This window comes from Talpa occidentalis, unplaced genomic scaffold, assembly GCF_014898055.3.
Source record: "Talpa occidentalis isolate TD23 unplaced genomic scaffold, MPIMG_talOcc4v2.1 talOcc4.16, whole genome shotgun sequence".
Taxonomy (NCBI): Eukaryota; Metazoa; Chordata; class Mammalia; order Eulipotyphla; family Talpidae; genus Talpa; species Talpa occidentalis.
Window position 1 is genome coordinate 75,005,411 of NW_023601653.1, and position 25,556 is coordinate 75,030,966.

The 25,556-nt window shown below is 49.3% G+C and overlaps 1 protein-coding gene across 7 annotated transcripts in view; it reads left to right on the forward strand.

Annotated features, from left to right (window-relative positions):
- The window catches only part of CACNA1C (calcium voltage-gated channel subunit alpha1 C), a 561,196-nt gene that overhangs the window by 457,609 nt on the left and 78,031 nt on the right, over positions 1–25,556 (forward strand). For all 7 annotated transcript variants that reach the window (XM_054696576.1, XM_054696571.1, XM_054696570.1 and 4 more), the window contains 7 exons: positions 580–805; positions 13,112–13,319; positions 14,308–14,428; positions 16,055–16,169; positions 16,885–17,005; positions 17,355–17,424; positions 24,094–24,226. In XM_054696576.1, coding sequence (XP_054552551.1) covers positions 580–805; positions 13,112–13,319; positions 14,308–14,428; positions 16,055–16,169; positions 16,885–17,005; positions 17,355–17,424; positions 24,094–24,226 — 994 coding nt within the window. The remainder of the gene's footprint in view (positions 1–579; positions 806–13,111; positions 13,320–14,307; positions 14,429–16,054; positions 16,170–16,884; positions 17,006–17,354; positions 17,425–24,093; positions 24,227–25,556) is intronic.

A 25,556-nucleotide genomic window follows, 5' to 3' on the forward strand; every position in this document is an offset into this window, starting at 1 on the left:
CTTACTTGGCTCTCCAGGCCCCGGGCTGCCTGCTTCCCAAAATGGACTTTCAGTACTTCAGGCCTGACCACGCTTCAAGTGCCATGATGGGTAGTTTGCAGGCAGCACCCCTGGGGCACCCCCTAGGAGAGGATCTCACTAGCCAGGGAGTCAGGCACACCTGGCCCTGGACTCCAGGGCTGTTTTCCAGAACTCTGGGCAGCGGTCAGTTTCCTGGCAAAGAGGACAGGCTTGGACAGCCTTTGGCTGCTTGGTTTGGGCAAGATTACTCACCTCTCTGAACCTCCCTTCTCATCTCTGAACAATGGGCATGATGAGAGTGTGCCCACCTCTCAGCTGTGAGGAAGATGCCCTCAGAGCGCCCCATAGGGCTCCACAAACATTCACTGTGATTCTCAGCAGAACCCCCTGCCCTGGGTTTGGCCCTACTTGGTCTTTTCTGGTGACAGTGGACAGGAGAGGTGCTGTGACTGGGAAAGAAGGGGTGGGGAGGCTTGTGAATATTTACAGTCTTTTCTCTCTTTTCCTTCATCGGCACACACCCTTGCCGTGCTCCTGCCTCCTCTCCGGAACCTGCAGACACCGCCAATAAGGCACTGCTGGCTCTTTTCACTGCGGAGATGCTGCTGAAGATGTACAGCCTGGGGCTGCAGGCCTACTTTGTGTCCCTGTTCAACCGCTTTGACTGCTTCATCGTGTGTGGGGGCATCCTGGAGACCATCCTGGTGGAGACCAAGATCATGTCCCCCTTGGGCATCTCTGTGTTGAGATGTGTCCGGCTCCTGCGGATATTTAAGATTACCAGGTATTTGGCTCCTCATTTCCAGAAGGCAGGAGAGGGAGGGAGGCATAGATGGGAGAGGAGTTGCTGTTTCTGGAAGGGTCTATGTTCTGTTTATCTGCCACAGAGGGAGCTTTTACCCATGTCAATGGCATAGCATTTGGAAATTCCTTTGGTTACCAAAACCAGAGACTCGAGAGAGTGGGGTAAGCAGATTAGGGATGTCCCATTGTGTAAAAACAAGTCCCAAGGTGGGTAGCCCAAGTGGCTTCAAGAAAACAGCAGGGACCATGGCTCCTTCTATCTTTGCTTTGCCAACCTCAGGCTTGCCATCCACTCCACAGGTCACCAGGTGGCTTCTGGGGATTGAGCACCATGTTTGTCAAGGTGGGAAGAAGAGAGGGCAAGAGGCAAAGGTGCACCCATCCACAGAGTCAGCCCTACCCGAGCTCCCCCCAAATCCCGCCAAAGACTCAGCCTTCCTGGCCACCCCAGCGGCCAGGGAGAATGAGAAGTGTGCTGTTCTAGTTGAGTGTGTGCTGCCTCAGTCAGGCTTCCCTAGCACAGGAGGATGGTGGGTGCTGTGCAGCAGGTGGCTTCCATCTCCCACCACATCTTGCCCCCTCCACCTGCGTGTCCATCCACCTGTCCAAAGATTGTAGCAGTTTTTATGAGTAGGACAGGCAGGGGTTTGGGGAGCGGGCAACATGCTCCAGGACAAAAATTTTTAACTGTCTTGTGATCTATTTTGGGTGTTGAAATCTGTTTATTGGATCACAACTGTTGTTTTTAAGTAGTTTTATGGAGATATAATTCACATGCTATGTAAGACACGTTTTGTTAAGTATACAAGTCAATGTTTGTATGTATCGCAGAGTTTAGCAGCCATCACCACCCCCTCATTTTAGAACATTTTTGCGACCCCAAAAGAAACTTATTCCTCCTAACTCCTGCCTTCCCTCCCAGTGACAACCACCATTTTACTTTCCACTTCTCTATATTCGCCAGTTTTGGATGGTTCATATCAATGAAATCATGTAGTATGTGGTGATTTGTGATTGGCTTCTTTTACTTAGTGTTTCGATCAGGTTGTAGCGTGTAGCATGACTTCTTTCCTTTTCATGGATGAATAATATTCCATTCTATGTATCACTTTATTTATGCATTCATCAGTTGGTGGCATTTTGTTTATTTCCATCTTTTGGCTACTGTGAATAATGTTGCTGTGTACAATCTTGTTCATGTTTCTATATAGATGTATGGTTTCATTTATCTTGGATATATGCCCAAAAGGGGAATTTCTAGGTCATTTGATACCTTTATGTTTAAGATTTAGATGAATGATCCAAATGTTTTCAAAAAAGAAGGAACCATTTTATATTCCCAACCGTCATGTTCCCATTTGCACACATTCTTATTTTTAAGGAAAGAATGAAGCAGAATTGAAAAATGTCAGAGAGCATCGCATGAATGTAAGCCCTATTTTGCAAAGATCTTTGCCATCTATTGCTGAGTTACTGTGTAAATTTACTTTTCACTGTAGGTGGTGGTCAACCTTCTGAGAACATATCTGAGATACTGGGGAGAGTTTTTCAAACTATACCCCCAGAAGTTAAGAATCTTTTCCTTAAGAATCTCTACTTTGGGATTTTGGTTGCTAATGGGAGCACTGAACCCATCACTTGAGTTATGTTAGGGGCAAAGGGAGTGAGAAATGGAAACCTATTTCAAGGGCCTGGAGCTCACCATACCTGCCCAAGATGTTTGTCTAAGCTTGACTGTGCCAGTCATCTGGAGCCTGCAAGGCATCTCTAAGTAGTACTGCTCTCGCCACAGTCCTCTCAGCAAGCACCCAGCATACACTCTTTCTCGTGGCAGTGTAAAAGTCAAGCAAGGAAATGCATCTAAAGTGTTCAGTTCAGCACCCAGCCCAGGACTCACCAACAACCAGAGCAGGGATTATTAATCTAATAGTTACAGTGGTTGCTGTCAGAAGGGAGAAGAAAATAGCAAACAGTGGTCTGCACAAGCCTGCTCTCTTACTGATGTGTTAGCCACCACTGCATGCTACACACCAGGCTCTGAGAGTCAGAGGGGAAATATGGCTGCCATGATCTGAGTCCAGGAGAAACTGAGTCTGGCTGGGGAGCTAGACTTTTTGCTTTTGAAACATCTAAAGGATAATCTAAAACAGAATAAAATGAGCTGGCAAAGTGATTGAGGCAGGAATGTGGAGCATATCTGCTAGGGGGAGTTAGAAACAAAAGAAGAGAAGAGTCTACTATCAGATGAGACTTGAAAGATACACAGAATTTAAATCCGCAAGGTTAAGATGCCTAAGCAACACTTCTTTTCCAAGCACACACACACATACACAAAGAGCTCTTCTGGAGTGTCCTGAACATCTTGCATTACAGAAAATCCTTGACTTATACAAGTAGAAAAACTAATAATAATCTTCATTAACATGCAGCGATGGTTGCTCTGCTATATGAACGTTATGTGCATTCACTTGATTCATCTTCACAATTATCAATAAGAGAGGGTGAATATGGGGTACTATTATCATTATTCCCAATTGTTATTCCCATTTTGCAGATGAGAAACTGTGACTTAGAGAGTTAACTCACACAAAGCTTCTAGCTCACCCCTAGCTCTGGGGTAAAGCTAGGATTAAAAAACAAACCTGTCTGGCTTTGGTTCTGTGCTCCTAACCACGGCCTTGAGCTGCAGAGTTGATAGCCAAGCTATTCTATTGTCTTTGCTCCAAAGTCAAGACATTGAAGATTTTTTACATACTGATTTTTGTTATTAGGTAATTGCCAGATCTTTGCTCCTCCTGGGGTCTGGTAAAAGCTATTTTTAACTTGGAGTTTTCAGTGCCTCTTAAATAATTCTCAAAAGTCCATGTATTTAGGGATCTGGGGGCTTTTGTTTTTTAGATTCCTACAGAGAAGAATTCTTGCTCCTAGATATTGTCATAGCATAGTGAAGAGATTAAACATATATTCTCTTTTTCATCAACAATTAATCTATTTCTAATCTCAAACGATTTCCAAAAAACCACTCCGTTAATCCATCCTTATCTGAGAGCTTTCTGTAGTCTCTCCACGAGTGGTATTTTCAAATCTCTATAAAGTCTATAAACAGAATAATTTCATTATCTAATTGGAAGTTAATTTGGCAAAAGCCATCATCTTCCTGTTTTCAAGTCTCCAAACCTCTTGGGGCTTTTGGAAAACAACAAAGAAACTGTGTGGGGGAGCCCACATTCCCGCTGAGCCCTGCCTCCAGTACACACCAGTGGCCAAGAAAATGCCTAAGATATGAGCTGCTGGTGGACACTGTGGTCCCTCGAGGTGGTCATCTGTGCAGGGTCCTGCCATTGAGCAGGTTTATATCCTTTTCTAAATCTCTTGGAAAATGTTTCACAGGGTCTCACTATTATTTGTATATTGGAGAAGCACTTTTTACATGGTATTCTCAACAGTGATTGTGATTCTTAGTTGAACTCATCGAGGGAGCACATTCTAGATCCCCACCTCAAGACACTTAACCAGGAATTTCTAGAGAGTTCCATGCTGGTACGCCAACAACTTCATTTTGAGAAACAGCCATCTAATTTCCAGTGCCCTCGGTCCATTTTGCTGTGTTAAAATATGGACCTTTCTGTCTAATTGGAAATCTTGACTCTTACATCTCCACTCTCTCCCCTGGATGGTAGCCTCTAGCCAAGTTCATAAGTGCTTAACTGAGAAAACACATAATGATAAAGATTTACTATGAATTCAGGAAAGCTTTGAAATTAACTTGAACTTGAATTCCTACATGCCTGTGTATATTAAAAATGTGGCAATGTAAATACGAGACAGACTATTTATTTGGAGTGTTACAATGCTTGGGATACACATAGATTCTGGAGTTCCTTTCCTAGAGTTCCAAGCTGCCCTTCCCTCACCCAGGGGCTGTGGTCTAAGACTTGTGAATACTAATCTAGACTACCAACTCTCAAGTTCAATGTGGTGACACATGGGTGTGTCCAGAGCAATTGAACAGTGTGTAGCAAGCACTAAGATTAAAATACCAAAGTTTATGAATGACTTCCTTCTGAAAGTTTTAATACAAATAAATTCAATATTGTTCTTCTAATACATCACTCTTGGCCACGTGCATTCCCAAATGCTTTTATGAATGGACAAGAACCGGGTGAGCCTGCGACTCATTCATGCTGCTTAAAAGCAGCAGAAGCCTTGGCATATGATGAATAGGATTGTGGCTATGTGATGAAAGTGATTGTTGGCATGCTGACATAGTTTGTGTTTTGTCATAATCCGAGAATACTTTGGAGTATACTATGTATATGAGTATCATCCATCCTATATGTCAAATGAGAAAAAAAGAAGTCTTAGAACCCTGCATTAAAGTATAAATCAATTGATGGTTGAGTGTTCATAGTTCCAGTAGTGGGAAATAGAGTAAGATTCCTTCCTCCTGAGAAAAAGAGGCACACACGTGGCCCCAGTTTTTATCATCTTTGGGTCAATCACCTAGTGGGCCTTCCAGCCACACAATGCATTGGTTTTTTCCTCCTGTTTTGAGGTTTTATGGGACTCTAAATGTTGCTGAGTTTCAATATCTCGTTTGCCTATTCTTTGTCAGCACAGGCTGACATCATTCTATGGGGGAGGAAGCAGAGCTTCAATTAGATTAAATCCGGATGTGAGTCCAATTTACTAATTACATCTCATTTTTTTATACAGTTGGTTTTAAAATGCACCAAAATCCCTCCAGCCCTTACTATCTTCACTCTGAAACCTTAAATTCCTTTCTTTCTTCTGCTCCTCCCCTGCAGCTTCCTTCCCAGGTTCTGAAATGTGAGATGGGCTGACTCAGCAATAAGATTTACTAGGTGACTCATGACCACCTGTGGTTCCCCCCACAGAGCTCCCCACTGAGAGCCTTTTGCCACTCCTCCGAGGCTCTCTCGTACCTTTCAGGCTCCCTGCCAGAGTCTGGCCCCTAGCCTCAGTCCATCCTACTCCATCCTCACCCTCGCAGCTCCTTCTAGCCCTCACTCTTCTCGGGATGAAGAGACTCTGAGCTCATTAAGGAGCATAATTAAAGAGGTACAGCTTGCATCTGCTGGGTGCCCAGGCCAGGGCCTATGGAGAGGGCAACTCAGATTCAGAGCCCATGCACTGCAGTCAGATAAAAGGAAGTCTGTTGTCTAGGATACCAAGGATTAAGCCCCACAGATGAGGACAACTTAAATGTGTTCCCTCCCTGACCCTGACACAACCAGGATTGGGGCCAACTAAGGGACACCAGTAGCTCCATGGCCCAGAAGGTCAGGGGTACCTGAGCTAATGCAATCTCAAGGTCAAGGCCAGGCTGCCCTGCCAACTTGGCCAGGTTACATTGTCCTCTGCAGTTCTGTCCTCCATGTGACCAAGACCTTTGATGTAACTTGAACTTGTCATCCAAGTGCTTTCAGCCCTGCTAGGAGGGAGAGGTGGGGTTCTTCTCAGCAGGGACTAACTCGTGGATTTGGCTTTGGGCTCCAGGCTGTCCCAGACCCTGACCAGGTGGTTTAGGATTCTCTATTTGGCTCCTCCTGACCCGGCAGATGCCCAGCTCAGCCTCTCACCATCCCCCTGGGTCCCATTGTATCTCACACACCAGAGCCCCAACTCCTGCCTTGCTGGTCCTTGGGACCTCACCCCTATTTCTCTGTGGCTGCTGCAGGGAGAAGCCAGAGCAAAGCTGAGCCTCCCAGCTGTCTTACCTGACCCCTAGTCCTCCAGCCTAGGGAATGGTGCTTAGCAGCCCCGCACCACACAGGTCCAGCGCATGCAATCTGCTGTAGAAACACCCGCCCCATCATAGGTCATGGCCACCAAAAGTAAGAGGATTTTATTTTTTCCCCTCAGGACAAGAACGGTTGGGGCAGGTATAAATTTAGTTATGATCCTCTCTGGAACAGAGAGGAATTAGGGTGGAGCATTTGCAAAGCACCATAAAGCTCTTGGTCCTGTTATTTGAAGATCTTTTATTTAGAGCAGGCTCAATGCGCCGCTCTGTACCCAGAATGTAAAGGGCCCAGCCCTGAGCTATTTGAAGCAAAAGTTCGCAAGATGAAAGTTCCAGTTCCAGCAAAGCTCGAGCCTCTTTCTGTCACTGAGAGAGAAGTTCACGGGGCCCATACCCAGAAACAGACTTAGAGCAGAGAGCACGCTGGAGATAAAAGTGCCCCCACCCCCCACGGATGCCGGTAACTTGTACCAAAAGAAGCAGAGGCAAAGGTGCCAGGAGTGAAGCTGTGGTCAGCAGGCAAGAGAATTTAAAGAAAGCCTGGGGAAGAGGAGAAGCAGAGGAAGTGTTCTGAAGAGATGAAGAGGAAAGCCCTTGAAAGAGAGAACAGCGGGCCAGATTCTGTGGGGAGCAGGGTGGCAAAGACACATGCTGGAGAGAATGGTTCAGATCCCCGGGAGAATTGCAGAGGCGTATTGACTCCAGGGGGGCTGCAGAGGTAGTGTCTGCAGATGGGGACAGGGTGAGTCTCTCCACGGCACGTGGGCTCCTGGGCCTGAGACTCCTTCAATACGGAGCATGTTGGGGCCCTGGGGGTGGGGGGGTGTATGTGTGCCCTGTTCTACAGAAAGGATGCTCCGTTTTCCTCAGTTTCTCCACAAGCTCCCAGGCATTACATACTTTGTTCTGCTGCTTGCTTTTCTCCAAGGTTCTTTCTTTGTCAGTGTATTTCATGTTTTTAATCAATTAGGATAAAACCCTTCGTTGATTGCTATTATGTCATAAACTCTACCAGCTAGCCTTTTTAAAAGGAGAGTGATTCTGGGACATGAGACCATTGTCCCACCTTCAAACCACCACAGGAACAGCCACCAAGAATCAGACTGACTCCAGGAAGGGAAAGTCTGAGGATCCACAGGACCGCCAGCTACTTCATTTAGCGGTATTTCAGGTTACCTTGTGCAAAGGCTGCCATCTGGGCACCTACTAATCTCTGTATCAGTAATAATGGGCCCCGCCATATACCCTGCTGTCAGCCAAGGCATGCCAGACTCAGAAATCCAGCTTTTCTCCTCTGAACCTGTAAATGTTCCTCCCCAGCATCGCTTGAGCCATCCCTTCATTGGTCTTTTAGAGAGCACAGAAAGCAGCTCCAACCAAGCACATGTTGGGGATGGACAACCTTCTGCTCAGCAAGCTGGATGCCCCTCCTGATGCCAGGCTGGCACCAGCCCTGCTGTTAGTCCTGCCCACCTGCCCCTGCAGGATGGGAAGCAGGCAGGCAGCATAAGCAGCCATGGTCTCCATTTGCTGTCCCAAGTGTCAGCTGTGTGACGGGTAAGGCTATTCCTTTCAGCCGAGGGTGATGGTGAACTGGTGTCAGCGTCCCTGGCTGCAATGCATCTTTTAAAAAGACTGACCTATGTCTGCAAACCTGCAGCCATTGGCTTGGCGCCACCAAGGGAGACACTCGCTCTCAGTGCCTCTCTGGAAATCCTACCCCAAAGTTTAAAAAAAAAAACAAAACATAGTAACCCTGTTTTCTGTAGGGCGTGGCGGTGGAACAGTCAGGAAACACTCAGGTAGAACCTCTCTACCCATGGATTTAGTCAAGCCATAAGAATGGAAATGATCTGGGAGTGATGCAGACAGCCCCTCCTCCCTGTCTGACAAACGTGCTTCACTTAGGTGTGAGCATGTATGTGTGCATGAGAGACACCTCTCTCCCCCTGACACACATACACGCACAGGAGTCTGTAACTTGCCTTTCCTTCGGTGAGGAAAATGTATGACATTTATGTAACATTCATCCCGTCACTGAACCACCTCCTTCAGGCTGGGCACTGTTTTAAGCACTAAGAGCTGAGCAGAGCAGAACAACTCCTGCTCTCACAGGATACTCTGATGGGAAAGTGAACAGACACATGTCTGCCAGGGGGTGAAGGGTGTGAGGACACCCTAAGAGGACAGAGCGGTGATCAAGTAGGACGGCTCTGGGGAGGGACATCAAGCCGAGGCCTGCCGGAATGAAGGTGTGAGCCACACCATGCCCTGGGGAGCACTACGCAGACAGCAGCGGCTGCAGGCCCTGGCACAGGTGTGTGGGGTTCGAGGGCCAGTGGTCTGAGTGAGCTGGGGCAGAACAGGAGATCAGGTAACTGAGGCCGGGGGCCAGTTGCACAGGGTGTTAGGCCTTCCAGGGGACATGTTTTGAGGACCTGAGCGGGGTTGAGGTGTGATGTGATTTCCATTCTAACAGGGCCTCCTGTGCTGTGCTGTGGCCGTGTGGCATGGCACGCCTGGCTGCCGTCGTGTGCTGCCCACCGCCTTCTGTCAGGAAGGCATGTGTCATTCTCTCATCACTGCTTTCTCTAAGTGTGGGGCCCTGGCCAAGGGGGTGTCTGCAGACTCTTTCCAGGCTCAAGGCATCCTTTCCCTTTGTCATCAGTAGGATCTGGGCAGTGCGACTTTGGGGCTGTATGAACCCCCTGCTCCTCATTGACCTTCCCCCCATGAGTTTAGCTTCTGGAATGATCTTTGCTTGAATTAGTTACTGCTGCAAAATAATGATTCCAATTCTTGCATTCGTGCATATTGTTTATTTGATATTCTGTAAAGAAAACCCCTCCTTTTTTTCAATAGCAGCAGATTTAGATTGTTTTCTCAATGTGCTATAATTTGGTTTATCACTTTTAAGGTGGACTCAAGGGCTTTTCACCTGAAACAGTGGGTGGTGTGGACGACAGCTGTAGGGGACAGGCCAAAGTAGCGTGACCTGTTGGGAGCTGCTGCAGAAATCCAGATGAGAGATGCCGGTGGCTTGGGCGAGGTGACAGAATAGTGGGTGGCCAAATTCAGCTTTGCTTTGAACACAGCCCCGATTCGCTGATGTGGGCTGTGAGAGAGAGGTGGAGGATGACTCTCCTGTCAGTCAGAAACTACAGTTGTCACATATTAAGATGGGGGAGATGATGGAGTGGGGAATTAGGAGTTCTGTCATACCACAAACCGCATGTGGTGAACCACTCCCCCCACCCCAATTGATTAAGAGGAGTGCAAACTTCCCCAAGAAACCCATCGGAGGCGGGGAGCCAGGGGCGCAGGGGAAACATGAGGAAAGAGTCTCTTTTGATCCAATGCTCTGCCCCATTGCCAAGCGTTCTTGACCGTGGCCAGCTCTTCCATCTACTCTACTCCTGTCCCCGCTAGATTACTCACTATTTGCCATTCTTCGTAGCCAACCTTCCAGAAGAGCTCTACTCTACTGGATGACTCAATTTGTTTCTCTCCCACAGCCTCCACTTCCCCAGAACCCTGGGCACTCCATCGGGCTCCTCCCACACCTTCCCTCCTTGCCTCCTGGCCTGTTCCCTTCTGCCAAAGTTCTCCCTGCTTCACGCTGACTTCCTCGCTTGAGTCTGGACTCCCCTACCCTCTTGGATCCCTCTAAGGTCCCTGGAACTCTCAGGCATTTCTTTTTTTTTTTTTTTTTAAGATTTATTTATTTATTTATACAAGCACTGGGTACAGTCAGAAGCACGGGAAGGTGAGAGAATTCACCAGAGCCAGAGCGGGGAGCAGAGCAGGCAGAAGGACCGAAGTACACTGCTGAGGGGAGCAGCGGGCGCGGCAGGAGAGGTCTGCGCGGCATATGGGACCCTCGCTGGTGGCCGGGGATCGAACCGGCACTGCAGAGGCTGCGGGCAGCTTAGCAGCCCAGCACTCAACTGCTGCACCACCAAGGGAGGCCCCTCTCAGGCATTTCTAAGCCTCAGTTGCAAGCCTGGTTTTGAGTTGTTTCCCTTTGGGCCATGAAACTTACGCCTCATGAAAATTAAGGCCACGATCTTCCATGAGCAGTGAGACTTTTCCCAGACTATTCCATGACGGCTGAGCTCACAGGCGATCTCTGGGGGACTCTTGTGACCTCGATCCACTCGCACACTCCCCTGGAACCTCTCGTTAAGCTCTAAAGCCCCTGCTTCCTGACTACCAGCTTACTGACAAGTGTGGGGCTGGTAGCATGAGACTCTTTGGGCCCCAGCACCAGAGATTAGATTTCACAGTTCTTGGGCGAGGCCTGGGAAGGGAGATCTCGAAATTGCCCAGACTCCTCAGCAGGCTCCCCTGCGGGCAGGTTTGGGAGCACTGCTTTACGTGACGAGGGGAGGGTGACTGGCCCTAGAGAGGGCCCCTTGCTTCTAGCTTTAAATGATTCCCGCAGCCTGGTTACACAAAGTGGCTGGACAGAACTTATTTGGGGGTGAAAATGAGGGGAATCGGAGAACAAAATCCCTGGTCTCTTCCTTAAAGAACTCAGTGTCTGTTCCAGTGAGACAAGCGTATCACAAATGAAAAACACTCGTGAGCATTTACAGAGCAGATACAAATGAATGTATATTAATATTCTCCACACAGAGGAGTGAGGCTGGCAGGCAAAACAGAGGTGGAGAGAGACTGAATCTGTGAAGGAGAAAGGAGCATTCCAGGCTCCAGGTTGGGAAGAAGTTCATGTTTACACCCAAACTGTTGGCCCATCTGCTTCTGTCACTTAATATGGCACCATCTCTGGAGAGAGGTGCTGGGACCTGGGGTGCAGCTGTGGGCTGTGTCGGCAGGTCACGTGGCGTTCTCCTCAGCACCAAAGGCAATTCACTGTGTTGAAAGAAGCTGGGAGCATCTGAAGTCCAGATCGTGACCCGGAAGGCAGTCGAGCCAGAGGGAAGCTGTAGAGAAATGCAAGTTCTCTGTCCTTACACACTGCCCCGTGGGAGGCTGTGTCCCTGTGGACCAGACCCTCATCTTGAGCTAATCCTTTCACAGATACTCCAGGCCCAGGAGCCGTGAGTAGGCCATCCCTAACCACCACCTCACACACACCTTTTCCCAGAGCTGGATTTCCCCAAGGCCATAAAGAAGGACCCCTGTGTTGACAGTGGCAGGCGGGCCTGTGACCACAGGAGTAGGCCCCTCTTCTCCAAGGAACCCCCCTGACAGCCCATCCTGCCCCGGAGACCTCCCAGCCCCATGCAAAGTGTGTGGAATGGGTTTGTAACCTGGGATTTCTCAAATGCATCTGCTTGGCAGAATCCTTTGCAATGCTTATTACAAATACCAATTTCTCCAGGCCCCCAACTACAGCTATTGACTCAAAATCTCCAGAAGAGAGACCTCGTGAAAACCAAATCTTTGGACAGGATAAACTTGGGAAACCGCAAAACCATGCTCCCTCTCTTTTTTATTACTATTGTTTTTTAATTTTTAAATGTAGTGGTTGGGTGCGGTCACCGTTCCATATGTCCCCCACCACCAAACACCCAGAGTCCATCACCATATTCCCTGTGCTCTTCTCCCCACCCCTGCTTTTACCCCTTCTCCCCCACCCCCCACTCCTGTACACCTCATCTCTATGGTCAGCTTTCAAGGTTTGCCTTTGTCCATATTTCACATGTCAGTGAAACCACCTGATATTTATCCTTTTCCTTCTGACTTGTTTGGCTTAGCATCAACCCTTCCAGCTCCATCCATGCGTGCACCCTCTGTTACCCAAGGTGACCTAACTCATGTCTCCGGTAGAGAGCTGCCCCTCTGGGCCAGCCAGGCATCAATCTTGTCTGCACACCAATAGGGATAGTCATGGTCACTAACCTTTGTTGACCATGCGCCAGGTAATATAACGGACTTTCAAAATTATTATGATTAATAATATTCTTATTCCATAGACTCCAATAATAATTCTACTATGATTCCATGGGATTCCACACTTGGATGGACCACTGGAAAAAGATCTAAAGTTCTTTCTTAGCCATGACACCTTTTATCCAAATAAAATCTATCCAAAACCCTGAAATAGAGACAAGGAAAAGCAGACCATTCTTACTGGGGAAGGAATTCACATGTATCCTCCAAGTAACCGAAGGAAATGCATGCTACCGTTGTCTCTATTTTTTCCAGACAGGGAGGCAGAAAGAAGGAAAGTTAAGTGACTTGTCAAAGGCACATGGCAGCTAGCGCGTGGCAGAGACAGGTCGGAGCTCAGGCTTCTGACTCCTGGGCCCCAGCTCTTCTTCATCACACAGTCCCGCTTCTGGGACCTGGAATTAATTTAGGTCTTAATTAATTGTGAGCTGACCTCTTCATTTGTGAGCTGACCTGCAGCTATACCACCAGCACTATGCCCAGAAGAGGAAAAAGAGGAGGGAGCTGAAATGTGTCTTAAGGTCTCTAGGGGTGTGTGAGTGAGGGGTGACGTGCAGGAGAGTGCGGGGAACAGACAGCACCCCCTCTTGTTGTCCTCAGGTACTGGAACTCCTTGAGCAACCTGGTGGCATCCTTGCTGAACTCTGTGCGCTCCATCGCCTCCCTGCTGCTGCTCCTCTTCCTCTTCATCATCATCTTCTCCCTTCTGGGGATGCAGCTCTTTGGAGGAAAGTTCAACTTTGATGAAATGCAGACCCGGAGGAGCACATTTGATAACTTTCCCCAGTCCCTCCTCACGGTGTTTCAGGTATGGCCTCTTCTCTGCTGGGCTTACGGCCGGGAGGAGGGTGGTGGAGTGGCAGGGGGGGAGGGAGAAGGAAGAAGCAGCCTTGGAAAGGAGGGAAGCTTGACCCTTGCACTGGGCAGCCAAAACCAGCCTAGGTCAGCCACGGAGGGCGCATGCCCAGGAAGGCCTGGATTCTCCCAGGGTGTCCCTACTCCAGCCCTCCATGGAGTCCCACTGTCACATGGGCCACTGTCACATGGGCCACTGCAAAAAAGCCCTTTGAGCAGCTTAACACTCTCAGCTTGTCTTTTCCAAATAAATCCTCTGTGGAAGCCCAAACTGTAACAAAGAAAATCAGACTATTCTTATGGGGGAAGCAGAGGACGATGCAGCTCTGTCTTCGCTGTCCCCCAAGTCTGCCCTTTGCTAACAAGAGAGCCAGCCCCCCAGACTTGTGATTGCATAGCTGTTTCACTTAGGGCTCAGCTCAAGTGGCCCCTGTTTTAGTTTAAAAGTAAATTGACGTACAGATAAAAATGAAAGATATGTGGATGTTGCCAAAAATCTTAAAGATGATCCCAAATGACTAGTGTTTGGGCAGAACTGGGGCTACATTTTACTCTCACAGTGAGCACATTCACATTTGTCAAAGGGGGGCTTGATGCCGGGGGCCTGGCTATATGATGACTCTCATCTGCTCCCTATGTGGGAGGAAGAGCTGGTTTGACCAGGAAGTCATTTCAATCACTCCTCAAAAAAAAACATTATGCTGGTGAATATTATCAGTATTATGCAGAAGAATATATTGCTGCCTTTTGTCTAAGGATGGGGTTCAACTGGCCCAGTCAAATAGTTCAGAGCCCCTAGGAGGGCCGGGAGTTGGGGGAGAGGTGGAAAAAAGATCTGGGACATTTTCGTTAACACAGTGGGGCAGGGCAGGGCAGGGGAGTTTTGGGGTTTGCTGTTGGTCTAACGCTGTGTCCCTTATTGGTGGGAATGTGTCATTCAGATCCTGACCGGGGAGGACTGGAATTCGGTGATGTATGATGGGATCATGGCTTATGGCGGCCCCTCTTTTCCAGGGATGTTAGTCTGTATTTACTTCATCATCCTCTTCATCTGTGGAAATTGTATCCTTTGCTCCTGCCTCCCCACCCCGCTGCCCTACCCTCCCTCAGCCTGCAGCACGATGCCAAATAGGTGTGCCCAGCAGGTGCTGCCTTGGGGGTGAAAACCAGGGTGCCCATCCACAGGGCACCTGGGCAGGCCGGGGAGAGGCACGTATGGAGGAGAAAACATCTCCCAGCCCAGAACCACCTTCGCTGTGGAGGCGGGTCTTCCACCCGGAGGCGGGGGAGACCTGCAGCGTTGGCATAGGTGGGGATGCAAGTTCATCATCCTGAAGCAGTTTGGGCTGCAGGGTTGCCCCTCCCCAGAAGGTCTAGTCTAGGAGAATGCCGCCCCCTGGCGGTGCGCAGGTGCCCTGCTCACACGCTCTGAGGTGCACACACCTGAGGTTGCCCTGGGCTGTGGCAGCCACTGCAAGCAGGACACTCGGTTAAGGAGGACTCAGCCGTCATCCTTGAAATGACCTTCCTTTCCTCCCTGCTGTCTGGCCAGCGTCCCTCCCTCCGAAGCCTCTCTCCTGGACTTCAGTCCCGGACAGCGCTGGACAGGTTCCCCCATAGGCGCCTGCTGATGCAGGCCGTGGCAGGCTTCCAGGGTCTCGGGCTGTGGGTGCTTGTGTCTTCCCCTCATCCTTCTTCCATGCGGGCTGTGTGCAGAGGCTCACATGTGCAAGCTGAAAAGCAGAAGCAGCTCTGGTCCAGGATTCAGGTTTAGATCACGACTTCCTGTAGTACACAAAGCGCGGGCATTCACTCAGCTGACAGACTTCACATTTTACCTGCTGCATGACCTCAGGCAAACCAAGGGTTCTCTGCCTCATGGTCTGTAAAATGGGGTGATAAAATACTAGTACCTCCTACTTAACGGGTCCTGGTGAGGGTTAATGGGATAATGTCTGCAAAGCCCCTACTGCAGAGCGTGGGCCCAAGGATGAAGAATGCAGGAGCAACCTTGGACAACCCCCCATCTCCCCTAGCCCCCAGGCTGCAGGTTCCCCATATAGGAATGATGTGGGTGTCTGGGTACCTGGGGGGAGGTCAGACTGACATTAAGACCACACGCTTGGATCCTGCATTTCCCCAACGTGCAGTGTTTCTTGTTCAGGGTTGGGGAAGGGATGGACAAAGAGCGGCTCCAATGAGGAACTTCTAAGCTTTGGTCAGGTCCAGCTGGCCCCTCCCAGGGTCTTTGTACACGTGGGTTCACATTCAGAGTTGGCAGAGATCTCAGCCGCCTCCTCAGTGCCCGGTTATAATGAACCACTCTTAAGAGCGTTCTGCTGGAGACAATGCTGTTTATAATGTCAATTACACCAGTCATCTCAGTGGGGAAACCAATAATGAAACCCAGCAATTAAAGAGCAAGGCAGGGCTCGCAGCCTCCCTGCCTCCTGCTCCAGCCTTCCCTCAACCCTTGGACACTCCCCGGTTAGCTGGGAAGGTGCTGGGAGGGAAAGGATCTGAGAAGGGACACCACTGGGCTTGGAACCCCTCAGAGTAGGTCATCTTGAGCTTCCTCTGCTGGGGAATTCTATTCCTGCATGTCCTGCACCCCCCCATGACCACCCCCAGTACCCACTAAAAACCCCAAGGCCAAGGGTCATTTTCTTTAAGAATGGACACAAACAGATATCCTACTGAATGTGTTCTTGGCCATTGCTGTGGACAACCTGGCTGATGCTGAAAGCCTCACATCTGCCCAAAAGGAGGAAGAAGAAGAAAAGGAAAGAAAGAAGCTGGCCAGGTAACCCCCTAAGCGGGCTGGGCCCCAGGGCCCCAGTCCCAGAGTGCCACTCCCATTGGTGCTGCAGAGAGGTGTGCCCTGACCTCTGCTGGCCATTCCTCCGAGAAGGGCACTGGGTCCAGAGCTTCCCCCAGTAAGCTGGGGCTCTGCCCTCCTTCCGAGGCATTGCTCTAAAGTGGAAGCCACCGTGAATCACAGTTTTCACAAGGTGTTGTCATTTCTCTACCTGTTAGGAAGTTGGGAGATTCTCTTTTGGTAAGAGAGGGCCTGCTGGGTGATGATCAGGCCTGCCCGTGTCCAGATAGGGCTGTCACAGCACCCACACTCCTGCTGGGTCCTGAGCAGAGTCTCCAGGAGCACTCCTGAATGAGATCAAAGTCTTGCTCTGGCTTAGACAGAGACTGGACCAGCTGAGCGGCTAGAAGAGGTCAGCCGAGGGCCAGGCAGAACAGGCACAGGCAGGTGCCTGGATGGTCAGCTGAGGTCCAGGCAGAACGGGTACAGCCAGGTCCCTGGATCCTGGCCTAGCTCTGTAGCCCCTAAGCTGTCCATGCCACATGCCCCGGATGAAGGAAGGTGGACAGGGGCCCGGGGAATCTGCTCCTAACAGAACATAGGGACATGGTCACCACAGACCATGGGGTAGTTCCCTTCTACTCTGATCCTTATCATGCCAGTAAACATTCATTTATTTTTCCTCCTGCTGACCGGCCAGGACTGCCAGCCCAGAGAAGAAACAAGAGGTGGTGGAGAAGCCGACAGCGGAAGAGACCAAAGAGGAGAAAATTGAGCTGAAGTCCATCACAGCGGATGGGGAGTCCCCACCCACCACCAAAGTGAGTAGCCGCCGCCATCCGGGAGCTGGGAGGGCCGCTGCCAAGAGAAGGAGGGCACAGGCCAGACTCCAGTGCAAAGGAGGAAGGAAGGAAAGAGGCTGTGATGATGGAGCAGGAGAATCATTGTAAAATCATTGCTATTAACTTATATAACTGTGAAGAGAAAGCAGATCAGTTGAATCCCAGCCTCCTGTTGCTGCCTCGAAGGACAAGTGCTCAGTGACAAGGTTATGTTCGGGAGTGAACAGCTCAGCCACTGACTGTAACGCGATTTTAAGGTTACTCCAAGCCTCAAAACTAAGGTGCATATCTAACTGGATTCTCCCTCCTCTCCCCCTTGGCTGCTTAGATCAACATGGATGACCTCCAGCCCAATGAAAATGAGGATAAGAGCCCCTACACCAACCCAGACGCTACAGGTACCGATCCCATTGCCCCCCCTGAGGCCGAGAGGTGGGGAGAGAGAGATCCAAATTCTAAAGCCATATGGAATTACACATGTGTTGGGAACCGATGGTTCCAGCTTCCCTTTACAAGTCCCTTGCACTGCAAATATCTCCTCTCTGTATTTAAGCATTAGCAATTATGATCTGGGGAAGAATTATCACCTGGGGGAGCTCCAGGTTTCTTCATAATAATTAATATTATTAATAAATCATGTTTCAGCAGTGCTTTTGTGTCCTTGGGAAGCTGGGCTCTATCTCAGTTTAAGGTTTTATTGTATCATGTGTTGTAAAATCATTGTTATTAACTTATATAATTTATTGGCATAACATATGTTAACAGCATTCTGCTCACCTAATAATAATAGTAAATCCTAAATCTGGCTTGCCCTTACCCAGGAGGCAGTGCTGCAAACAGGACAGCTGCCACCACAGATGTCCACCTGTTGCTTTGCAAAATGCGCTCAGGTCTCTTATGACAACAAGAGCTCTTACCAACTCGGTCTCTGTCTTCAATCTGACTGGCAGAAGCCAGCAGAGGGCTTTAATATCTGAGGTCCTTGGGCCTCCCTCCAGGAAACTTTCCCTTGCCTTGAGAAACTCCACATCCTGCACAAACCCTGGACTTACTTTTTTTCCTTTGACCCAGAATTGCAAATATCATCACCAGCTTCATGCTTGAAGTTGTTCCACATGATCAAGGGGTGGTTGATTTAAAGACATTTCCTTCTCTGTGTAGGTTAAGCTATATTTGGGTTGGTAACTCAGTTAGGGAGCTCAAAACCTACATTTATGAGCAAAGCTCAGCTTTCCACTCTGCTTTCACTCCACCGGCTCCTGCTGCTGTCTGTGGGGACGCTTGCAGGCAGCCATCTTGTGTTGTCCTTGGGAAGCAGGCCCCCGGGGACATTCCATCCTCTCTCAAACCCCACCCCAGCCCACCTCCCAAGGGAGAGAGGATTAGACTTCCTGGGGCTGGGACAGAAACCGTTACAGAATTTCAAAGACATACTAGAAATGTTGACCAAATGCCATGGGAGAATCTTGTCTTGAGCCTGAGTGAGCAAATAAACTTTAAAATGACTTTTTTGAGATAATCAGGGAAAACTGAACATGGACTGGGAACAAAGTGATTTTAGGTCGTTTCGGTTCATCTGACTGGGGTAATAATAGTATTGCCGTTCTATTTTCTAAATGCTTAAATGTTTATGGCTGGAGTCTAAACTATTTCCAAGTTGCTATAAAATACTTCAACCACAAAAAAATGGGAGCAGGGAAGTTAAACAAAACCAGATCTGCAAATGTCAATAGCTGTGGAATTGGGAAGGGAGGGTCCTCCCCAGCCAGGTCTTTTTAGTTTGGGGGGCATTTCTAAAGCTTAAAAAGAAAAGCCATAATAGAACAATTCCCTCTGGGCCTTCAGCAGAACCAGGCCAGCTGACCTGTGTCTCCAGGACCACCTGCCCACCCACCAGCACCCAGCTAAGGGAGAGAGATTTGAGGGTCTTCACACGGGCACCCAACCACAAGCCACCAGACCTGTTCATTTTACAGGGCAGCAGAGCAGATGTTGTTATGGAGACAATAATCTCAAGTTTCGTTATTCTAACTATACTCCAGGTTTTTCTGTTCTTTGTTGCTCTAACGAAATCAGAGAGAAGCAGGTAAAGGGAGAAGAGGACAAAAACACTTATTGTCACCTTATTGACCTTGGTAAAAACACACCTCTGTTGACATGGCTTCTTGATTGTTGGGGATTCTGCAATAGTTTTGCTTTTACAAGCCAAAAAGCCATATCCACATTCTGCTGATTCCTCGAGATCCTTCAGATTTTTTTTTTCAGTGACCACCTTTCTCTAAACTCCCCCAGACCCAGGCCTTCATCCTTTCCGTCCCAAACATCTTCTACCTCTGTGCTGAGACCTCTGGCCCTGAGGCCACCTGCTCAGCTACCACCCCTCGGGGCTTTATACCCGCCTCAGAGGCCGCCTCTGCCAGCGTGTGCACTCCCCTGGTTTCCATTCTCCCCAAGGACAGGAGGCCGGCCAGCCTGTGGCTCCACGGCCTCCTCCGAGGCCCAGCAGCCTCTGCTTCCCAGCTCCCCCTGCCCTGCCCTGCAGCCAGCTCCTCCGCCTCCAGAACCAGGTGCCGCAGCAGTGCCCAAGGACTCTGCCAAGGCCACTTGGCCCGGAGCCTCCATTCTTGTCGTCTGTCCTTCCCATTTCACGTGTCCTTCCCAAGGGGCAGACACATCCGGGGCGATAACCTCCAATTTCACTGTTCTAATTGTACCCACGACTTCGCTTCCTTCTGAACCATGGAAGTGCAGAGCTGCTCTTGTCCTCCTGTGGTCCTTTCCGCTCTCCAGCCCTTGGGCCCCAGGTGTGTGCCACACAGAGGCCCCTTGGGCGGGGCACAGTGGACCTCCCTCCAGGCCACACCCAACCAGACTTTCAGAGAGAGAAGGGAGAGTACGTGAGCGCTCGCTCCCCCACCCCCTGCCCCTCCTTCTCACTCCTGCATCCCGCCTCCCCTGTCTCCACCCCTCTCTCCAGGCCACTGTGCCTGCTTGTCCAAGTTGCACCCAAAGGCAAGTGGCCCAGTACCCAGGAGGAGGGAACTCCAGTGTGCACTGTGTCAGCAGGGCCTCTGCTTCCCAGGAGCACCCGGAGGGGACGCCTGCTTCCAGTTCCCTCAGGACCAGGGCAGCAGTGTGGCCTGTGGGGTCCTGCCCTCTTCCTCTCAGTTTAATGGCCAAAGCTCCCCCTTTGGTTTCAGCCTCCGAGCTTAAAATACATGAAGTCTTAGAAACATCTCCTCCCCCAGGAAGCAAAGCATTGTACCAAGATTGTGCTTTTATTTACTCTGTTAGTTTATTTGCATGAACATACAAATGTTGAGTCACTGAGGATTTAAAATAAATGCTGTGCACATGAAGAAGAAATTGGACACCAGGGCATGGTCGGCACCACGATGGGGGCTGGACTGGGCGGGGATGGGTGGGGGCTGCCTGGAGGGCGCTGTCTTGCCTGGGTGTTGAGTTCAGAGTTGGAGAGGAGAGGTTATTTCAGGGCCATCCTGTGGTCGTTGACACAGACCTGGAAAAAGTTGGAGATAGTCATTCCCCTAATAACTGCTGATGAAGCACCTACTGTGTGTCTAGCCTGTGGGAAAACAGAGCCCATCCTCCTGGGCTCATATTTCAGCTGGGAGACAGACTGTGAGCAAGAAAGCAAACCCACCAATAAGGAGAGCTGGGTAGCACTAAGGTCACCAGGATAGTAAAACCAAGGGTGGGGTGGGAGGTGGGGGTAGGGGGTGAGGGTTTGGGCTCCATGGGCAGCGGAGGCCTCCTTGAGGATCCCACATTTGGGCTGCAGCCTGAACGAGTCAAAGAAACTAGATGCCTGGAATTGGCCAGACTGGCAAGTGCAGGAGTTCTCGGAGGATGCACCTGTTTGCAGAGCAATCCAAAGAGGGCGGTGCGAGGAGTGGCCAGGACCCACGGGAGAGGGTCCAGGGCAGGACCAGGTAGGCAGGGTGCACAGCTGCACCAGAGGCTGGGTCTCATCTGATGCAGGGGGTTCTCAGGCAGAGGACAATGTGAGCCACTGACCAGTTTACCTCCTAAGAGACTCACCACTCTGGCAGCTGCATGAAAAAGGGCAGTGCGTGGTCAGGAGTGGGATGGGGAAATGAGCAAGGAAATGAGAGCAGGAGGCAGCTTGCACCCCAGTAATGGAGGGAGATAAAGAAAAATGGGTGGGCTTGGGGTACCTTTTTGTGGGAAGGGGATGAACTGGGCTTATTCACGGCCTAGAAACTGGAGCGAGAGATGAGGATTGAAGGGGACTCTTGTTTGTGAGTGGAGCCTGCAAAGAGAAGATGCCCAGCACAGAGCAGAGGCCCTTCTCACCAGACTCACCCACACAGCTCCATGCTGGATGTTTGGCACTTACCAATCTGGCATTACCTCCAGCTGCTAGAAAACTGTCTCCCCACCCCACACTCCATGCACTGAAGACCATAAGCACGTCGAGGGCAAGAACTGCTGCTTTGCATTCAATGCTCTAGATGTTAAAAAAACTGTTTTGTTCCTGTGGGCTGGGGCGGAATCACAGAGGTGCAAGTGATGTAGAGGGTGCAGGGATGGCCAAGGTCACGAGAGGGGCTCTCAGCCACACGGGGGTTTTTCTTTTGAATGCTGCAACCAGCCATCTGAAAACCCCCCCAACTCCAAGTGCAAATGCCTCCCTTATCACACCTTCCACCATCCAAGAACAGAGGGGTGATAATGAAGATCCCCCTGGCATCCCACTGGCCTGGGGTTGGGGTGCACTGAGAGTCTAGATGGTTCAGTTGCCAACCCCAAAAATGTATTTTACCTGACTTCTTACCTGTCAGCCTCTCTCCTTACACATAATACATGCAAAATGGCACCTGCTGTCATTTTTCTGTCTCTACAAATTTGGGCTTGTCTTCAAAAATAGTTTCTTCTAAAATATTATTCCTGGAACTCAGCTGGGGTGTGTCTGAAAGGACACAGACTTGCTTCTCCAGGACTGGAAATGGATGGCGAACTTCATTAAGAGCGAGGCAGCCTATTGCAGAGGAGAAAGTGCGCAGGGTTCTCCACTAGGAACTCAGACAAGCATAAAGCCGGCCCAGACGGTTTTCAATCATCATAAAAGATTAAAAGAAGCGTTTTGCCTGATATCATGAATAAGAAAGTACTGGGCCACGAAGAGCAACACAACACCATACAAACAACTAAGCAGGAGTTTAAGATGCTCCTCACCTATATTTCACTTGTAAATATCATGATTTAGGTCATTATTTTGCTTTAAGGTGAAGACTTTTCTTTTATCGACAACAGTTTGGTTACAAGGCTTCAACCTTGACCTCTACACAGTCTTTCATTTGTGTCCTTCTTGGGCTAAAAATCTTTATTGCTTTGCCAGTGAGCTCTAATTACTCTGGAGAAAGCATCTGATTCATGCCTTTATTCTGCTGGTCCTCCAAAAACATCCCCAAATGCTTCTTGCTTGATAACCACTTTCTGTCCAGGTCTCCCCCTATTTTTTTTTCCTCCTTCATTTTAAGCAGAAGAGAGAGTACAGAGGCGTGACTGGTTCCTAAGATGGGTTCTCATAACTGTCTTTTTCCCACCAGCTTACGCTGCCCCTGACCTTCTTTGGCAGAGTCCCCCTCCTTACAAAGCTGGTGGATGAGGCAATTTAAATATCATCAAGAAGTAAGGGCTATTATGTAACATGCATGGCTTCTCTCAGACCTTTTAGGACATAAAGAGAAGAAGCAGATACCCTTCAAATAGGCATCTAGGTATCAGATCCCACATGCCAGTGAGTGCATGAGGCTGGAAGTGCTGCTGGAATTCATTTAAAGGGCATTCCCTGGAACCTGAAATTCACGAGAGCCCCATGAGTGGTGCTGTCTCAAGTTGGGAGTTGTCCCAGCTCTGCAGAGAGGAAGGTGAAGGGCAGGTTAAATAGGGAGAGAGCTTGAAGGACAAAGCACCAGGCACGGGCTAATTGTCTTTGTGTCCTGGGGCTGCCATAACATTTACCGTGAACTGGGTGGTTTAAAACAACAATGTATTCCCTTTCTGATGTGCAGCTTAAAATTCTCAGATCAAGGTGTTGGCAGGGCCAAGCGCCCTCTGAAGCCTCCAGAGCAACAACCCCCTTGCCTTAGCTTCTGGTGGTTGCACACAATCCTCGTCCTTGGCTCTTCCTGCATCTCTCCAATCTCTCTGCCTCTGTGCTGCCACCATCTTTTCTCACGTGTGTCTCTGTGTCTCTCCTTAGAAGCACCGTAACTCCACCCCAGTCCAAGGTGACACCTCCTCAAAACTAATTACAGCTGTAAAGACCCTATTTCCAAAATAAGGTCACATTGTGAGGTTCTAGGTGGGCATGCATTTGGGGGGATTTTATTCAACCCACTGCAGTAAATGTTAAAAACAGAGTTTGATGTGAGTGGAAAGTTTGTCAGGGAATAACTGCAGGCAAAGGTCAGATGCTCACAACTGACAGGCTGAGTCTCTCCCGTGGAAATAAAGTGGTTCCTTTATTGGTGTTGGTGTCCAGAGCTTTGGGTGACGGGTCTGTGGCATTTTTTTCTGTATTTTCGGGAAGGGGGAGAATGTTGATTTTAAATTCTTAGAACCTTCAAGGATGTGGTAGTTTGCAAAGGAACCCACACATGAACTACGCATGCCCATGCCCCACAAGCTGCCCACCAATGAGTGACCCCTGGCAATGCCTCAATCTTGCCCAGTCACCTTTTCTAGTGCCTTCCACCAGGATCATGAGCCACCCCAGCTTGCCCAGGACTGAGGGGTGCCCTGAGATGTGAGAATTTCAGTCCAAGACAGTCCTGGGCAAGCCAGGATGAGTTGGTCACCCAACTCACAACCTTCCTTATCAGATGCTCCCAAGAAAAAAGATGAGCTCCAGCAGTGCCCACGGGTACCTCTGAGTCTTGGTTGGTACCCTATGATCTTGGGGATACAAATGACATCTTGATTCCTGTCCTTTGGAAGGTATCTGGAAGTTGGAAGCATCATGGTAAAAATAAGTGGAAGGGGTGGAATCTTGAGCGTGGTGCGCTCTTTTCTTGCAGGAGAAGAGGATGAGGAGGAGCCTGAAATGCCCGTGGGACCCCGGCCTCGCCCACTCTCTGAGCTGCACCTTAAGGAAAAGGCGGCGCCCATGCCAGAAGCCAGCGCGTTTTTCATCTTCAGCCCCAACAACAGGTGTGTGGGGATGGCACGGAGAGCGGGGCTCTGCTCCCTCTGTGATTCAAGCAGCAGGTGCTGGCAGCCCCAACCTCTGGATGGAGCCGGGGCCCTCTCAACTTCCCACAACCTGTGTAAACAGGAAAGAGTTTCTGGATTTCTAATCCGAGTATCTGCATTTATTGTTTTTCCCGCTTTTGAAGTGTGTGAACTCCACTGCTGTGCCGTTGGTGACTTCTCCTGGTAACTGACCAAGTCTATTTAACTTAACGAAGTCCCAAGTTCAACGATATCCTAAATCTCCTCCTGCAAAATAGAAAAGCTTAGATGATTTTAACTCCTCCCAGCCCCTCTGACTTATATGTTATTGTTGATTAGTATTTTAGTCCTTCCTGCTGCCTACTACATAGACCCTACCTGAGGGGGTGGTCACTTCAGGCCTCTCCTAACGCTCATGAAACCAGAATATTCTCAGAGCATTTGTCCAAGATTTGATGCTTCTGCAGCACTGGGGTGTCCCAGAGCATTTTGTCAACCACAGTGCCAGGAGCAGAGGTCTGAGGGCCTGGGTTCAAGGCCTCACTCCCTTACTCCACAACACCCATACCTCCCTTCCGTGAGTGGAGGTCATAGTAATATCTAAGTATGTAAGTATATCACTGAGATAGTACAGCATCACCCTTGACATTCAAGAATCTGGCATTTGTGTGGCTATCAGTGAGGGCCATGTGATGTCTTCTTTCTAACTGTGCCGAGGAGTAGAATTGAATTATGAGCTTTGAAGCTTTAGCCCTGGAGCGAATTGCCTGGCCAGGCTGTGCCAGTCTCTCGGCATCCATGTCTCTGGTCGTTCTGTCACTCCCTCTACTGTGACCCTAGCACAACATGTGGAATAGGGACACCGACCCCCCCGCCCCGCTCCGGTATGGTTGAAAATTCAGTATATAATTTTTGACCATCCCAAAGTTAAGTACTAATCACCTGCTCTTGACTGGAAACCTTACCAATATCATAAACCACGACTAACACATATTTTGTATGTTACATGTGTTAAATATGTGATTCTACAGTAAAGTAAGCTAGAGAAAAGAAAATGTTATTAAGAACATCCTAAGTGGATCATCATAAAGGTTTCCTCCCTCTTTGTCTTCACGTTGAGTAGTTTGGGGATGAGGAGTAGAAAGAGGAGGGGTTAAAATAAATCAGAAATAATTGCAGATGCACAGTTCAAACCACGTTGCTTAAGGGTCAACTGTACATAAAAATAGGAAACAGATCTCAGAAAAGTGATTTTTTTTTTTAAGCTGAGGAAGATTAGCTCCCAAGCAAAGGCCAGTTGTTAATGTCA